This window comes from Podarcis gaigeae, assembly GCF_964106915.1.
Source record: "Podarcis gaigeae genome assembly, chromosome: 8".
Taxonomy (NCBI): Eukaryota; Metazoa; Chordata; class Lepidosauria; order Squamata; family Lacertidae; genus Podarcis; species Podarcis gaigeae.
Window position 1 is genome coordinate 22952065 of NC_139684.1, and position 18646 is coordinate 22970710.

Below are 18646 nucleotides of genomic sequence, written 5' to 3' on the forward strand. Positions count from 1 at the left end.
TCCACTTTTTTTAAAAAAACAACAACTAAACATTTCCTCCTGAGATGGTTCCAAAGTTCATCTGCTTCACCTGGCAGGATTAATGGAGTTTGCTGAAACACAGCTCTGATGTTTTTTCCCTTTTCTTTTCCATTTCTGGGGGTGTTGCAGGTGAGAGTGGAAACTCCCCGAGCAAGGAGCTCCCTAGTAACTCTACAAGCGCCACGTAATGTTTGTTCTGCATTTGCAAGGAATCGACCCATTAGTGTGGCCCCAGGACTCCCTGCCCATTGTTATTAGGCTGTATTGTTTTCTGCACCTGCCAAACCCTTTCTAGCCCCCCCCCCAGGCATGTATTTCGCTAACATGTACTTTGATTACATATATTTTATCTTTTATGATTTTATTTGTATTTTGATTATATTCTATGTTGGCTTGTTTTTAACATTTGATATAATTGGCATTTTGGAAGGAATACGTTGCATTGTTTTATGTAAATGAGTAAAAGTAGGGGAAGCTTTTTCAGCCTGAGGGCAACATAGCCTTCTGAACAATGTCCTGAGGGCCATATGGTGGGTGGGGCCAGAGGCTAAAGTGGGAGGAGCAACTGATGCAAATTTTACCTTTGTACAATAGGCTGATTTCTACACATAACCAGCCTCCCTCCTCCATCCAGATAAGGAAGAGGCATGATCAGAGTTCAAGGGCGCATTCCAGCCAGGCACAAACACCTAAGGAGAGGGTGAAGCAAGGCCAACTAGGGGTGTGGCCTGGGGAGTTCCAAGGGCCAGACGGAGCTGCCTAGAGGGCCACATTCAGCCCCTAAGCCTCAGCCCCTCGGTTAGAGATTTTTGATTGTTATATAAATAAATTACAAAAATAATGGAGAAATCAATCTGGCTTGTTCAGTGACTTAGCTCTGGGATAATATGTAGTAGTGGTGAAGAGGGGCAGATTTGTTTCGTCTTCATGGAAAATACTTCGTAGTTTCATTCCTGTAATTTCTTTTCCATGGTCTAAAACAAAAGATGGATTCATCTTCATCATCAACATCATCATCATCATCATCATCATCATCAAATGAGTTCTTAACATAAAAATGGGCACTATGTAATCCTATAACCACTTACCAGGGAGGAAACCCCATTGAATTCTATGTGACTTCCTTTTTTATTATTATTAAAGTGTCCTTCTTGCACCCCCATGGCTACCTGTGTGGGGTCCTTGGTCACGTGGTTCCACAGACGGGATGTTTGAAAACTATCAATGAGTCTGCAAGTCACTCAGAATTTGTCTTCTGCAGGTGCAGGAAGCCGGAATCCTAGAGCAGATATCCCCGGAAGAGCGGAAACGGCAGGAGGTAAGGGAAGCCAGGAGGCTCAAACAAGGTTCCTGCTTGGCGCTAGAAGAGTACCGTATTTTTCCATGTATAAGACACCCCCTATTTTTGGGGACTCCAAATTAATAAAATGGGAGATTGCCCAGGGTTGTTGACCTTTTTTTTGGGGGGGGGGGAATTGTCAAAATTAACTCACCTGCCTGACCTACACTGCGACTTGCACATGTTGCAAAATCCCTGGCCGCAGCAACAACACATAACATGCCAAATAGCCACTGACTATCTCCGGCTCACAGCAGCAACCAATCACACGTCCCCACAATGCACTATCCAGGTATAACATGTCCCCCAATTTTTAATACAATTTTTAAGGAAGAAAAGCTCGTCTTATACATGGAAAAGTACAGTATGTTGCGCAAAATGCTGTGGAAATTGGAGAAGTGGCATGGTTTTGAATGTCTTGTGAATTCTCCCCAAACAATGAGTTCCTTTCAAGCTGCTGTGTCTCTCTTTATTCCCTGCTTAAGATTGCTTCGCTTAATAGTCTTATAGAGGACTTCTCTTCTTTTCCCTTTCTCTTTTATTTGTTAGTCACTTTTCTCAAGGAGGGACCATAAGCAGCTGACATTAAAACCAATAAGAACACGCTATGGAGATTTAAAAATACAAAACAGATCAGGACTTGCAGACCCCACCCCACTAGTGTCATGTAAAGAGAAGAGTCTTTGCTTAGCACCTGAAAATTGACCAGAAATGGCTCCAGGTGTGCCGCCCCTGGGTGGGAGGGAGAGGATTCCACAAGTGGAGGGGGCCACCACTGAAAAGTCCCAATCTTGTGTTACCACCCTCTGAACCTCCCGTAGAGGAGGGGCACTTGAGAAGAAGAGCCTCAGATTATGATCACTGGGTCTGGCTCAATTCAGGTGGCAGCAAGCAGTCCTTGAGTTCCTGAGCCACATCAGGCTTTATAGGTCAAAACTATGATTTTTGAATGGAGCCAGGAAACAAATGCAGTCATGCCAAAATCAGTGTTATGTGTTCTGACCATGCTGCCTAGTCAACAATTTGGCTGCTGAATCGTGTATTAACTGTGGTTTCCAAATCATCTTCAAAGGCAGCCTGATATAGAATGCATTGCCAGAACATAAACAATAAATGTCAGATTGCTAAAGTGGGTTTCTGGATCTCTCATTCTGGAGATTGGAGCCCCAGACTTTTTTGCCCACAGATCTATCCAGATGGCACCATTAATGGTGCCAATGTTGGTGGCTACAGACCAACATTTCACTTGCCAGCATCTGAAAACGCACCCCCGCCACATAGCTGGATGAACATCTCAGTTGGAAGAGCATGAGACTCTTAACCTCAGTGTTGTGGGTCTGACTTACACATTGGGCAAAAGATTCCTGCATTGTAGGGGGTTGGACTAGATGACCCTGGGGGTCCCTTCCACCTCTACAGATCCATGATCTGCTATGATGAATGATCAGCTTAAAAGGGCTGTCCACTCACGTTCACCTTTCTGTCTCTCCATCCTTTCCCCCCTGCAGGCGATCTTTGAGATCATTACCTCTGAGTATTCCTACATGCGCAGCCTGGAGATCCTGGTGAGCCACTTCATGAAGTCGGAGGCACTGAAGGACACCATGAATCAGACGGATCACCACCACCTCTTCTCCAACATTGGGGATATCCTGGCTGCCAGCAAGAGGTAAATCTCAAGCCTCAGGCAGCTGCCTGTGTAGTGTAACAGTTATAATAGGCTCCCCATCCCTGAGTTAAGAGTGTTGGACTTGGTGACAACCAAATTCATATCCCTGCTCAGCTGGAAAGCAACACTGGGGGACCTTGAGCTGGCCACTGACCTTTTTTGACCTACCTGGCAAAGTGGTTGTGAGGATTCCTCCTGAGATCCTTGGACTGTTCACCTTTGGATTTGCTTAACTGTTCTGGGCACCACAATTTAAGGAGGATATTGACAAGCTGAAACATGTGCAGAGGAGGCTGACCATGAAATTCAGTTTCTCAACCTCCCTCTTATTTATTGTACCTCTAGCTTTTTTGAGGACTTGGAGAAAAGGCATCAGGAGAACGTCCTGATCCCGGACATCAGCGACATCGTAGAGACTCACGCAACTAATAATTTTAATCCATACGTCATCTATTGTTCGAATGAAGTCTACCAACAGAGGACCCTTCAGAAGCTGTTGTAAGTGACTGCTATGAACCCAAGTGGCCTTAGTCTTCAGTCTCCCCCATCTGCGATATGGGAATAATAACACAAACATGCCTGGCAGCTCTATAATTGTATGATTCTAAGAAAGTGCTACTGATTGCCAACTTAATCCTACTTGGATTAGCCCACTGAAATTAATTACCCTAAGTTAGTCATGCCCATTGACTTCAATAGGTCTGCTCTGAGCAGGACTAATTTGGATTCAATCCTTAATCCAAGGTAGGTAGTAGATGAATTCATTGAAACTCCCAGTTTGATACTCTACTCTTACTTGCAAAGGAGGTAACTTGGTGTGTGTGTATTCAGGTTATCCATTTAAAGTGTAAAAAACATGCATTGCATTGGTCACAAGAAGCTAAAGTGGTGTTTTCTGTTCTGTTGCAGAACCACGAATCCTGCCTTTAAAGAGACCCTGAAACACATTGAGCAGAAACCAGAGTGTGGCAGCCTTCCCTTGATCTCTTTCCTTATCAATCCCATGCAGAGAGTTACTCGCCTGCCTCTTTTGATGGATGTAAGAGGAAGCAGAGGGGCACATGGAAATATATATGCCCATCTGTTGTTGTTTACCTGCCTGTCATCCCGGGGGGAGCGGGGGGCGGGTTGCAGCATTAAAATACAATATTAATGTCTACCATTCATCAGGCTGAAAGCTGGGGTTCTTTCCTCTGATCTTGGAACCTTATTAACAGGCCATGCTGCTAGAGTCTGGTGAGGAAGCTGTTTATGCTTCTCATTCATTCATTTATACCTGACCCTTAGCCCCAGATTTACTGGGCCCCTCACTGATCTGCATGTTTTTTAAGATTGCTACATGTTCCTGAAGAGAAGACTGAATGATGTACCTAAAATCCTGCAATTCTAATAGTAATGTTCTGTGTGTTCTGATCAGACCTATTCTACTTGGTTTAGGCATTTTCCAAAACTATACACGAACTGAAACACAGTCATCCTTCAAAATTTGCAGTTCTCCATCCAAGCAATATGTCCAAAAATTCATATGTGTGCATCATGATACATTTATTCATGAAAACAACATATAAGAAAATACTTTCTGTTAGGCAAAAAATGCATTGCAAAAAAGTGTATATTAGAGGAAGTAAGGCGGAATAATTCATGAGAATTATTTTTAAAATTGCATATTGATGTGGAATTGTGGCAAACTGAGCTCAAGATTGGGGGGGGACCCCGAGACTAAAATTGGCAGACATGCCCCTCCCTTAGCTGAGTGGACTGTCAAGAACAGGTTGCAGGTTGGGGCAGCCAATAGTTTTGGAAGGGGGAAATGAAATGGTGTGGATGTTCTGTTCCATTTCAGACTGTCTGCCAGAAAACCCAGATGCATAGTAGAGCTTACGAAGCAGCGACTCAGGCTTTGAAGGCCATCAGTAAGGTAAGAGACTATCTCCAGCTCTCTTTGTGTGATCACATTTTTTGAAGAATGAAACGGGCTGTTCTGCAGTTAGGAAAGTGATGGGAGGCAAATTGGTTGAGAATTGTGTGGTGGATAGATGGTTAATGGGAAGACATGTAAACACCTTACAAGCAAATCAGGATGAATGCTTATTGCCATATAACCCTCCTGAAAATGGGAACAAATGCTCCATAGAGCAAATTGGAATAGATAGATGCTCAATAAGAACTGGACATAGTCTAACCTCCACTTAAGCTTCCCACAAGAATATGAGGATGAATGCTCCATAAACTGGTTGTTTGGGGGAGACCCAGTATTGGTCGCTCAGTGTTTAATCTAATGAAGGAAAAAACAAGGAGATGCTTTCTTGGACAGCTGGGGCTCTCTCGTGTGGTCTAGAACCAATCAAAACAAATCAATAAATTCTGATAGAAAATTTCATATTGTCAAGGCCACAATAGTTTTCAAGAGGCGTCTGAAATTAGGGAGGGGCTGATCCTGTCAAACCTCTAACAGGAGATTGCAGCAAGACACACTTTAGCAACCCATTCCTCTAATTCAGTGGTGTCTAAACTTTTTTCAAAGAGGGCCAGATTTGATGAAGTGAAGGGCTGTGAGGGCCGACCAGAGTTGTTGACCTTTTTTAGGATTGGAGGAATGTAGCTAAAACTGAATTATACATGTGCAAAAAGTGGAAGGATCAGCAGACTCTGGGGAACCCCAACTTTTCCAGATGTACCCAACCCATACCTGTCCCCCCAAAAAGGGAGGAGGGAAGCAGCCCAGTGAGGACTAAGCATGTTCAGTGAGCATGGAATGCTGACTGATAGACTGGAGGGGGGAGGCCCAGAAAACCAGGTGGGATGGGAAATAGAATGGAGCCAAAGGCATGGAATGGAGTGTCACCGAGGAGGGTTAGAACTGGCAGGCTGGAGAGGTGCACAGGAGCACCCCCGTGTTGCACCATTATTTTTCCTGCAGCTCCCACTTGTGCAGGAGATGACGATAGAGACGATGTTGCATTTACAAAAGTATGTTTCTGCCTCTCCTTTACGCCCCAGCTCGTGAAGAGGTGCAACGAGGGTGCCCACACCATGGAGAGAACCGAGCAGATGTACACGTTGCAGAAGCAGCTGGAGTTTGGAAAGATCAAGGTGTGAGATTTGGAAGGTCTCAATCTTTTTTTCCAGTGTGGCTTTGCCCCTTAGCTTTGATGGCAAGTTGTGGCATACTGGTTGGACTTAGGGGCCTGCAAATCCCCGCTCAGCCTTCCTTGGTGACCTTGGGCCAACTGCTGTCCTTCTACCTAACCTACCTCGCAGGGTTGTTGTGTCTAACTCCCTTTTAAAAACATCCAAGTTGTTGGCTGTTGCTAGAACTTCACCTTTACACCCAGAGAGCCCACCTTGTTGCTAGGCCTTGTGTTCACCTGGGCCTTTTGGAGACAAAAGAAAGGGAGTATTTTGAGGAGGGGCTGTTTCTCAAGTTGGGAGCGGTCTGAGGGACAGTGCCATTTTGAATTTGCCCCTGGCTAACTCTGAATGTGTCTGGTTCCATGATGTACTTGTTATAACCCTTTGGTTGAATTTGCTATATTGACCAATGTCACCCTGGGTCTTTCCCCAGAACTTCCCACTGATTTCTGCTTCACGGTGGCTGCTGAAAAGGGGGGAACTCTCCATGCCTCTGGCGGAAGAAGGTGGAATTTTCCGGAAGGGCTCTGGACGTGGGAACTGCTATCTCTTTGTGTTCAACGATGTCCTGATCATCACCAAGAAAAAGAGGTGTGAGAGAGGCCATTTTTAGTGGAACAAACTTCACCTTGCATAGGGGGAATTTTATTTTGTGCATGATTTATTTATTTTTACCTCACGAAGTCGCTCGCAATGCGCATCAACAAGGCTCTGCTTTATTCATCTGGCAAACACCATCTCAGTCCCTGTTGATGCCGCTTTTTAAATTAATATTTATAGCAAATTTAACACAGAAATGGGAAAATGGGAAATTTTAAAAACCCTTATCATCTCACGCTGAAAATACAATAGCCACTGACACATCCATATTAATTTAAAATATGCAAATCTGTATTAGCCATCCAAATATCCAGATAGCTGTCCACATGAACACATGATATTTTAAAGAAATATGTTTAAATGTAGCAAATCCTCAAACCATTGCATTAATAGGCGCTGGGTGCTTATCCTTCCAGGACTTAAGTGATCGTGCCAGGTGTGCTTTCCTGGGGAGAACATCCCACAAACCTGGGAGCCACCGCTAAAAAGACCTGTTCTTACATTTCCACCCTCCACAGCTACGGGGCACATGAAAAAGGGCTGAAGAGGGATTTGAACCCAAGTCAACCTGGTTTAATTCTCTCTTAGTCTCACTCTTGATATCCTTCTGTGATACAAAAGAAAATTATGTAGATTCCTTTAAGAGGGGTTGAGTCTATGGGTGCTTTTAAGGCCTGCTTCCCAGCAACCAAGGTAAAACCCAAGAAAAGTCTGTGTAGATTTCCTGCCTAATGTGTGAGGGTTTCTGGTTAATGCCTAGAGGCATCAGCAGTAGGAAAAAACCCTGATGGAAAGAGGCTTTGCAGACTTTCTTGAGGGCTGCTCAGAACTGCAAATGGAAAAAAAAAACCATCAATCGCATCACGAAGGTCTGCTGGATGGAGGGAAATGGCTGCTTCTTCAGAGGAGTGTGTTCTGGTGTCAGTGGGATGCATTTTACTCTCTTCTCTCCCCCCCCCCCAACATTGGGTTTTGGTGCTCTTTAGACACAAAGGTGGAGTTCCTGTGGCCCTTTCATTATGGGAAGCCTGCAAGCACAATGTGGTGTGTGTGTGTGTGTGGTCATGTGATGCCCATGACAAGTTACCTCAGATTTGCAAATGTGCCCATGAACCCAAAGATTACCAATTTCCATTTATAACCATTGACCCTTCAGTGGGTTAACCTTTGATGTTTTGAAGTTTCGGGATGTTTTTTGGTCACTTGGGGTCGGGTGGCGAGGATGTTTCTGGCCAGGCGCTGGTGTGCAGAAACACTTGAGAACCGTCTTTTGTGATAAGGAAGGAGCTGAGGAATTCCTTGTGGAATGTGAAGTCATCATAAGCTGCACATTGGTTTTTTGTTTCGTTTTTTTCTCTTTGCAAGATTGCGGGACTGTGGCCCTGTCCCTACATTCCTTCTCTGAGATTCGCCGTCCTGGCCAAGACTCTATTTCACTAGTTTTTTTTTCCTTCCCTCATTCTTTATTTATGTCATTTGGGGGGAAATCTTCCCCCACCCTGCTTGGAATGCCTCTTGCCTGCTTGTTGTGGAATGGTGAGCGGCTGATTTATGTGGGAAGTGCCTGCCGAGAGGGACGTGGTTTGTGGCCTGCCCATTCCCAAATGATTCTTTAATGGGAATTTTGGCACAGAGAGGAGCCAGGCTTCTGTCTGTCATGGGAAAACTCTTCCTCTCTCACACATCAGGCTTCAGTCACTCTCTCTGGAATTGACTGCGGAATGCCAGAACGGCTGATTTTTCATTTCATTTTATAAATCATTCTATAGCAGGGCTGTGAGGCCTGCAGTCTTCCAGATGTTGCTGGACTCCAACTCTCATTACCCCTGACCATTGATTGTTCTGGCTGGGGCTGATGGGAGTTGGAGTCCATCCAGGCTTGGAGGTCCCACAGGTTCTCCAGTCCTGTCCTACAGCAAGCAAAGAGCCTTGAACAATGAATTTCCCCAAGGAAGGACTATCTTGCTCTTCAATGTGAATCCTTCAAGACCAGCTCCCTTCCTTGCTGGCCTCTTTCTGCCTGCTTGGGTGGGAGGGGCACTGACTGACTGACTCCAGCTACAAAAGTTGAGGCTGGCGAAGAGGCCAATACCATCTTGGTTGAGAGTCTTTCACAACCTGCTTCTTGGGATGCTCACAGACTCTTGATGTGGGGTATTGATTAGGGGCATTCTTTGGGGTCAAGATTTAATTTTGGAGTTGCTAATTTTGATGTTCTTTGTGATTTTCTTTTGGTATATTTGTAGATCTTATTATGACTTGTGTGGGGATTGTTTAACTTTGTGGTGCACATTTTGATATGTTTTTATTTATTGCTCGCAACTGCTTTTGTTATATTGTTGTAATCCTGTAAATCTTTCCAAGTTGTAAGCCGCCTTGAGAATAGAATAATGTTATGGTATAATAATAACAATTTTATTATTTATACCCTGCCCCTCTGGCTGGGTTGCCCCAGCCACTCTGGGCAGCTCCCAACAGAATATTAAAAATATGATAAAATATCAAACATTGAAAACTTCCCGATGCAGGGCTGCCTTCAGATGTTTTCTAAAAGTTGTGTAGTTCTTTATCTCCTTGACATCTGATGGGAGGGTGTTCCACAGGGAGGGTGCAACAGCCAAGGCAGAATACAAACAAATGATGATGATGAGAAGGGAACTTTGGAGGGAACTGTGGGATATTTTAGAATGCTTTGTCCCAAGCTGTCGAAAACAACACAGCCAGTAGATTAATCCATTTATGGCCTTCCCCGGCCTCATGCCTTCCAGAATATGCTGGACTCCAAATCCCATCAGCCCCACCCAGCATGCCCAGATGTTGGGAGATTATGGGAGTTGTGGTCCAGCAACATCTGGAGGTTCTACTGCCACCATTATAGAAGGAAGTTAATGATCACAGTTGAGGACACTTTCATTGTTTGCAAACCATTTTGTAGCAAGCAAAACGTTAGTGCAATTCCGCTGTACACAATTCTTCCTGGCTCTTGTCTCGTGCCTGGTCCCTTTCACCGGCTCTCTTTTATTTCTTGCAGCGAGGAGAGCTACATGGTTCTCAACTACGCTATGCTTGACCAGCTTTCGGTGGACAAAATTGAAAACCCGGATGCTCCCTCTTCTCCCCCCGGCAAGCCGGGTTCGAGTGGTGCATTCCGCTTTGGCCACTTGTTCCGTGTGACCATGAACAAGGACAGCGAAGGCAAGCGGGAGGCGATAGTCCTGGCCGCGGAATCCCTGTGAGTATTGGTTTGATTGGTGCAGAGGGTTGGCGTCACTGGATACCTTCCGGGGCAGTTGTGCCCAGTGGGTAGAGGGCATGTGATCAAGCAGAGGTGAAGGGAAGGGTGGGCACTGGAGAGATTACTGTGCTTGCTGTTGGGGGGGTGGCTGTTTGCTCCTGACTTTCCCTACCCTTCAGCCCTCTGTGCCTTCATGGGATGAAGCCTTGTGTCCATCCAGCTCACTATCATCAACACGGACTGGCAGTGGTTCTCCAGGGTTTTGGACGGGGGACATTCTCAGCCCCTACCTGCAGTCATTAAGGATTGAACCTCAGACCTTCTGCACGCAAAGCAGATGCTCCACCACCAATTCAGCCAGACTTTGCAGGAATTGTGTAACTAAGAGCTAGTGCAGGGGTGGAGAAGTTGTTGGATGTTGTTGGACTACAACTCCCATCGTTCCCTGCCAGCATGACCAATGGCCAGGCAGTATGGGCATTGTCCAACAACATCTGGGGGACGCAGGTTCCTCATTCCTGATCTTGAGTTTGCTTTCTTCCTCTTCGCTTAGATCCTTCATTCCTCTATATTTGTCTAAGCCTGAAGGTAGCGGGGTTTATATTTGCAAGGCGTCTTGGGAACCTATTCCCAGTGGGATAAAATGCATTAAATATATAGGGTTGTAGTCCACCTTAGTCCTCCTAAGGATGTTTTACTGCACTTGATGTTTTAATCTGTTGGAAGCCGCCCAGAGTGGCTCAGGCAAACCAGTCAGAAGGGCAACAAACAAACAAATATTCAGAATAGACCCACTGAAATTAACGACCATGCCTAACTTGGGTCCGTTGCTTTTGGTGGGTCTGCTTTGGGTAGGACTAACACAGAATACAGCCCATATATTGTTACATGCCACCCCAGTCTCTGAGGAGTGAGAGACTCCAGGGGTCCTAAGGGCTTTTTCCAGGGTTCACTTTCCTTGGAATGAAGGTCACCAGAGATGGTGATGCATTTAGAAGATACTATTTTATTTGCATATCTATACAACCTGGGGACACGGGTGGCACTGTGGGTTAAACCACAGAGCCTAGGACTTGCCGATCATAAGATCGGCAGTTCGAATCCCCGCGATGGGGTGAGCTCCTGTTGCTCAGTCCCTGCTCCTGCCAACCTAGCAGTTCAAAAGCACGTCAAAGTGCAAGTAGATAAATAGGTACCGCTCCGGCGGGAAGGTAAACAGTGTTTCTGTGCGCTGCTCTGTTTTGCCAGAAGCGGCTTAGTCATGCTGGCCACATGACCCGGAAGCTGAACGCCAGCTCCCTTGGCCAGTAAAGCTAGATGAGCGCCGCAACCCCAGAGTAGGTCACGACTGGACCTAATGGTCAGGAGTCCCTTTACCTTTACCTTTACAACCTGAACATTGGATGGAAGGGCTCACAGCATTAACTTTCCAACAGATTTTACTTCTTCATGAGGTTTCCTTTGGGAAGCCGCGAAGTCCAGCATGGAGCAAGTAAGTCTCTGTGTCTCCAGCTTCCAGACTGCTTTATGTTCCTTCACCACAACTCTGGCCTATAGTTCTCCAATGTGCCCACCCATTTTTCCTCTATGGTAAAATAGCAACTTATTTTGTCACGCTAAATCACGGTACTTAACAGCCAAAGCCCATTGACTTGATGAAGGAACTGGTTTGGCAAGCTTGCTCTTCTGCATTTTACCCCGACAGATACAGGTTCTCAAGAATTGGAAGGGACTTTGGGGTATCATCCAGACTCCCCAAACTCATAACAATATATTTGCTTTGTAAATGCTCTGAATTATGTGCTTTTGGCAGGAGCGACCGTGCCCGATGGATCAGGGCATTGATGCACAGGGAAGACAAGGAGAAGGACACTGCCAACAAAGGAGGTACGATTTATTATTGTTGTTGTTTGAAAATCTTGCGCTTATGGAGAGCTGAATTGAGTCTTGAATAGTGGCTCTAAAACAGGGCTGGAGCTCCTTCCCTCCACCCCCTTGTTGTTGTACTCTAAAGTTGTCATTGTCCCCCTCCAGGGCTGGATTAAGTGGTTGCATCCAGTGCTGTGCTTATAGAATCATAGAACTGTAGAGTTGGAAGGGACCCTGGGAGTCATCTAGTCCAACCCCCTGCAATGCAGGAATCTCAACCAAAGAGTCCCAAACAGATGACCATCCAACCTCTGTTTAAAAACCTCCAGTGAAGCAGAGTCCACCACTTTCCCAGGGCGTCCGTTCTATTTAATGGTACACTGGTTCCACTGGCAAAATCCTTTGCAACTGTGGAATGTTGTTGCCCAAGAGAACATTTAAGCAGGTTTCTAGAGTGCACAACAAGCTCCTGTGCCTTCCTTTGGATTCTTCTCTTGTGCAGTATTAAAACTTGCCTTATCTGTGACTGCAAAAGCCCTTGTTCTAGTGGATGGAGATCACTGGGTATAGCCCATCCTGAGGCCCCAAGCCCAGTGGTAGCCAACTTGCTGCCCTCTGGATGTTTTTGCTGGACTACAACTCCCATCATCCCTGACCAATGACCATGCTGGCAGGGGCTGGTGGGAGATGTAGTCTCATGATGTCTGGAGGGCAGCACCTTGGCCGTGCCTGTCGCAAGCTATTAGCATCATCATCATCATCATTATTATTATTAAGGATGTTCTTGTTGGCAGTGTTAGCATTTATCGGTTGCTTTTTCCACAAGAGGTGACCCAAAGCAGCTTACAAAATTGTGCAAATGTTAGGCCCGATGTATAAAAACCAGAACCAAATGAAAACCTAAAGCCACCTGTCCATTTTATATATAAAAGGCAGGTCAGACACAGAGCTCCCCACCCCACTGGAAGATTAAAAAAGAATGGAGCCACAAGTAATACCTATTGTCCTCCAGATGAAGGGCCTAAATCATGGATTAAAATAAAAGGCTTTTGCCTGGCACCTAAACATAGATGATGTCTCAAGTTACAGTTTTAGAACCAGCGCTGTCTGGATGTTCCCACCTGCTTCCTCAAAGAGCAGGTGAATGTTCTGGGGTAGTTTTGAAGCCAGCCTGAAGGTGCAAAGGATCAAAAGAATCTGGGAATATTCCAACCCCTTACCTGGAAGAGGGGAGTCATTCAGGCAGGTCCGGTTCTCTGCAAGGGAGGGTGTTGGTCTTGGCTCTGCCCCTTTAAGAGATGCCTTGCTCTCTGTTCTCCCTGATCTGAGGGGAAGGGGGGAGGACAGTGCTAAACAAGGAATGTGGCTTTTTCCACCCTTGAGTGCAGAGAGCAAAAATCCAGAAAGGAACTGAGATTAGTGCTCCCTCTGGTGGTTCATGCGGAGTTTGGCTGTCTAGGGAAGAGCTCAGTTCGAGAGAATATAGCAAGTTGAATTTCTGTTGTTGCGAATGTTCAGTGTTTGCAGGAAATGGGGCACTTTCATGTTTTCATTCCGCCACCCCCAGGACGCTGCCTTATGCTGAGTCTGCCCTTTGGTCCATCTAACTCATAGCTCAGCTGCTGGAACATGAGACTTTTAATCTTGGGGTCATGGGTTCGAGCCTCACTTGGGCAGAAGGTTCCTGTGTTGCAGGGGGTTGGACTAGATGACCCTCAGAGTGCCTTCCAACTCCACAGTTCTATGATTCTGTTATGTGCAGTGTGGCTCTTCAGAGTTACAAGCCTGCCTGGACTTGCTTAGGGATTGAACCTGGGACCTTCTGCATGCAAAGCATCTGCTCTGCCACTGAGATGCAGCCCCTCCCTTTGTTGGCAGCAGGCTAGGCAGGAAGCCAACAGGTTATACAGACCGGCATTTTTTTCATTTTAATATGCTGGTTTGCTTTCCAAGGGAAACCCAAAGTGCTTGATGAGCAAACCAGGAAACAGTTCAGTTAATGGAAAGTATCAGAATGGAAAGTCAATACAGTGGTGCCTCGGGTTACATACACTTCAAGTTACATACGCTTCAGGTTTCAGACTCCGCTAACCCAGAAATAGTACCTCAGGTTAAGAACTTTGCTTCAGGATGAGAACAGAAATTGTGCTTTGGCAGCAGCTGGAGGCCCCATTAGCTAAAGTGATGCTTCAGGTTAAGAACAGTTTCATGTTAAGAACGGACCTCTGGAATGAATTAAGTTCTTAACCCGAGGTACCACTGTATAACGAAACCTTAGCATAGTCTCAAAACAGAAAACAAAACCATGGCATCAAAATAGAAAGCTAGTTGCATCTAAATTCATGTCAATGCAATCTATGGATCTAAACTCAAAAGCAGTGTTCTCCCTCCACTATTTAAGGTAGTATCTTCTGAATACCAGTCGCTGTGACTCGCAGGCAAGGAGAGTTGCTGTTTCACTCAGGTCCTGCTTGTGGGCTTCCCATAATGAGCATCTGTTTGGCCACTGTGGGAACAGGATGCTGGACTAATTGAGCCATTGGCCTGATTCAGCAGCCGGAGTCTCCTTATGTAATTGATTCACTAATGTCTCAAAGTCTCCCTGCTTGACCAGCTTCCCCAAATCTCTTCCCAGAGAGCTGCCTGCTCCCCAGAAGTCAGCCAGAATCTGAATGTTAATGCAGTGTGGGAATAACTATCGCTCTCTAAAGTCTTTTGCCTGCCATACTGAAAATTGTGCGGTTGGAAAGGAAGAGAGGGAGAGGGGAACTTTGACAGAAGCAGTCCCTATATCTTTGCCCAATATTTCCCACGTTTCTTTGGTCCAATGCATTTCAACCGGATGAAGGAGGGCCCCCACAACTCGAGATCTGGGGACCTGGCTTGCAGGCATCAATCCTCAGGTTCAATCCCCACACTTTTGATGCTCTAATAAAAAGCGCAGGTGGGCCATGCCAGCAAAAATGGAGCCACTGAGAGATGCGAGGGGAGGTATTGACAGAGCTTGGAATAATCTCAAGGTTTGCACACACTCTTAAAAGAAAGGTCCAATGAGGATTGAGCATTGTGAATAGCCGCTGAATGTTGCCTGTTGAGCGGAGAAAGGAAAATAGGAAGTTGATGTGGTGGGTTTTGCCCTACTTCAGCTCCTTAGACTAGGAGTGGGGAATCTCGGGTCCATGGGTCAAGGCTCTCAAGTCCCACCTGTCCTGCACCTGACGTCAGGTAAGTGCAGGCCTCCGAAGGAACAACCAGGAGCTTATAATGAGCTCTCTTGATTGCTCCTTTGCTGGAGAATGGCACATTCCCAACCACCCAATGTCTGATTTTCATTTCACTTTTAATTTGTATACCATATTTCTTTTTTACAATACCCAAGGCGGTTTACAAGCTGAAGAAACAAAGAATGTACACCTTATAACAATCAATTCCAATACAAAAATATGATAAGAGAACATAACTTTAAAATAAGCAACTTATATCAAATAAAGTAATTTTAAACAATCCATTAGAATGATATAGAATCATATTAAATATCAGCATATTAACAATTATAATAAATAATTTCTAAACTCTAATCAATAAAACAACGGCAAGTCACAGTGCATAAAATAATAATATTTTAATAATATCGGCAGTGGGAGTATGCCTTACTCCAGGAAAGGGAAGCAGTTTCCACTGAACGAAGACCGCTTCTCCCTCCCAGAGTCGCTCCTTGAACCTCCGCTTCTCAGAGGTTCAAAAAGCAGCACAAGGTTGTTTGCACTGTGCTTTGAAGTCCTGACTATCGGGGCTTCAAAGCAAAGCATCACCTGATGTCATCACATTGTTGGGTGAGTGACAGGTAGGCAGTCCCACCCATCTCCCACTAAATGACACTGTGACATCAGGTGATGGTGTGCTTTGGCCTGGCAGGCGTGGGGAAAATTCTGCTAGCCAGATAAAGGTTATCCACCTGTGCCTTGTAGTATCTTTGGGAAGGGCATGACTGGCAAGAACCTAGAACAAGAGAAATTCTACTAGGACATGAGTTCATGCTGCAGCATTTATTTTTCTTTGCAGCTCCCACTTATATTCTTATCATTGAACTGATTTTGAACTTCATGCTTTTAAAGGTTTTTCTAAAAGAATAGGAGGGAGAAAGGAATGCTTGCATTGCTCTTTTTCTTCTTCTCTCTCTCTTTTTGCCCCTTTTGTCTCCACACTGCCACTCTGAGTCCCTCTGTTTCTCCAAGATCTCAAGCAGGTGGAGATTGTACGGGCTTACTTGGCCAAGCAGACGGATGAGATTTCCCTCCAGCAAGGCGATGTTGTCTTAGTCCTGACCAGGGAGGAAGGTAAGTGTGCTCTGAAAAGAGATTGGTTTCCAGAGATAGATTTATGGGCCCAGTTTGAGAGGAACCAGAGTAGGATCTGCCAGGGCTTTACACCCAGTTTGTAGGTGTGATTGTGGGGTGTGTATGTGAGGAACCTCTCCAGACCCTACTCCACACTCTTCTCAAGTGTCTTTGCTCAGCTGAAACATGTCCTTCAACTGTTTGCCTCAATGGGTGTAGAGATCTCTGGCTTTTTTATGGCTAGAATCTAAGCTCCATCTGTTGACTCTGGCCCTGCCAGCTGCTGGCCCCTGAAAGATTACTAATGAGGGAATGTGGCCCTCGGGACTTGAAAAGAGAGAGAAATTGCCACCACCTGTGCAGTGAATATTATAAACAGAATAAAAGTTCTTTTCTCTTAACAAAATGCCACTTCAGAAACACTCAGTTTAGGAAACCATGAATGATAGCCTCCGTATCCTATATACAGCACAATAGACTTTTGAAAATTGCAAGTGTGTACAGTTACGCTGCTGTATGGCTTCTTAATGATTTTTTAAAATAATCATGTTTGTACTACAAGAGATATAAATATATTGTGTTGGGAAGTCTTAGAACTACTCCAGTTATGATGTTCTTTTTATACCAAGGCCTAGGATTGCAAATGTTTGGCTGCCGAAATGTTGAAACGCACCTGTCCAGCTCATCTAATAAGCACTCTTAATTGTAGTTTGACCTTTTAGTAGCATATAGGGATGATTTTTTAAAAAAGTTTTGTAGCCTATATGGAAAATTAAAAGCTTGTGTTTATGTTTGCAGAAGCTGCCACTGAATGTTTTAGCTTAACTTTGCTCTTTTTGAAGTGGAGACAATAATGAATGCAGTGCCCAAGCTAGGAGCAGTGGATCAAATGCCCCTACTCTCTCATCCTTCCAGGTTGGTACTTAGGTGAGCGTCTGCGTGATGGCGAGAAGGGCTGGTTCCCGCAAGCCTGTGCTCAGGAGATCACCAACCGCAGCGCCGTGGAGCGCAATGTTCAGCGCATGGAACGGTTGCGCATAGAGACAGATGTGTGAATGCTGGAGCATGTTGAACATTAGTCTGCTGGAGCACTTGGGACACAAAGCCAGCTGTAGGGCCTGGGAAGACAGACCTCAGTTGCTGACTGCCTCTCAATGTCCCTCCTGGGTCAGAAGTGAGCTCTTGCCTTACCTTGTAAGGTAGCCGCCGTCCAAAGAGATGAATGACCTTCCAGCCGTGCCGCACAATGGACGCACCTTTGTTGGGGGACCACCTGGGTTGAGGCATCTCCCCACTTCCCTCCCCCTCCACAAAAGGACACAGTTGTTCACCTGGTTGTCTGAAGATGGTGTTTCGCTGGCGTCCTTCGCCCCTGCCCTAAAGGTCCTCCTTGGGTGTTATCTTCTGTGGTCTGTTGTTGGTTGTTAAGATGATGTACAGATAATGGTCTGTCCAGATTCATGTCAGCATCTCATCATGGTGTGTGTGTATTGTGGAAGCTGCAATGCTCAGGGAAAACGGGGTTATGTGACCCACCAATTGTAGAAGCTGGCTTTTAATTTTGAAATTTCCTGCCCCCACCCCCAAACCCGCAGCCACGAGGACACATTCCTGTGCAATCAGTTCGATGTTTGCAGAGCCTTACAACGCCCTCCACCCTCCTTTGCCAATTTGCACAGACGTGGCGAATCCAATACATGTTCATGAGCCATTAAGCCATTGCACCTCAGTAGTGCTGTGCGATGCTTATAGTTGGAAGCACAATGCCTTTGAAAACTTTTGAATGGACTCCTCCTAGTCCGAATACATTGCGCTGGGACCATTTTCTTCTTTTTAGCATGGTGGTTTCCAGCTTGACCTTTACGGTGCAACCCTAAACATGTCTTGCACAAAAGTAAGCTCCGCTGAGTCCAGTGGGGCTTACTTTTAGGTAAGTGTGCATGGGCTTGCAGCCTTATTTATCTTGGCTGCCTTTTGACGTATGTCTAGCTTATGGGCTACAATGAATTTGGGTTTAATGTCTAATGCTGACTCTTGGGTGTACTAGTTTTAAAATCATTTTTGTTCAGGGCATTTTAATAAGTGCACCTGCCTTTTATACAGTATGTGTAACTCTGTTTTTAGACTTCATCGTTAACATACACCCCCTCCAAGTAGCTTGTTTTCCTGTGTCTGACCACGGTAATTATCCTGCGCATTCTGGATCTGCATGAGTCTAGCAAGTGGACCAGAGTGGTTTTGATTGGGACAAATTGCATTGCTATAGTAACCCTGTTTCCTGCAGTTCCTGTGAGCTTGGAGGGTAGTTTTAAAAAATGAGTGGTGCGTCTTGCTGTATATCTATTTAAGCTGATTAAACTCTTGTATGATTTGGAACGAGGTGCAGAGGGTTTGTTATTTATACAAAGGAAGACCATTCGACCATCTACCTCTGTATTGTCTAC

General features: G+C 45.4%; 1 protein-coding gene across 1 annotated transcript in view; it reads left to right on the top strand.

Moving 5' to 3' along the window:
- Window positions 1–18578, top strand: part of ARHGEF16 (Rho guanine nucleotide exchange factor 16) — a 36984-nt gene extending 18406 nt beyond the window's left edge. Inside the window, exons 5-15 of the mRNA XM_083752608.1 lie at window positions 1283–1339; window positions 2869–3029; window positions 3375–3527; window positions 3939–4068; window positions 4873–4947; window positions 6030–6122; window positions 6595–6752; window positions 9793–9993; window positions 11810–11883; window positions 16101–16202; window positions 17118–18578. Of these exons, the coding sequence (XP_083608734.1) occupies window positions 1283–1339; window positions 2869–3029; window positions 3375–3527; window positions 3939–4068; window positions 4873–4947; window positions 6030–6122; window positions 6595–6752; window positions 9793–9993; window positions 11810–11883; window positions 16101–16202; window positions 17118–17257 (1344 nt within the window). The 3' untranslated portion in view covers window positions 17258–18578. The remainder of the gene's footprint in view (window positions 1–1282; window positions 1340–2868; window positions 3030–3374; window positions 3528–3938; window positions 4069–4872; window positions 4948–6029; window positions 6123–6594; window positions 6753–9792; window positions 9994–11809; window positions 11884–16100; window positions 16203–17117) is intronic.
- Window positions 18579–18646: the final 68 nt, after the last annotated feature.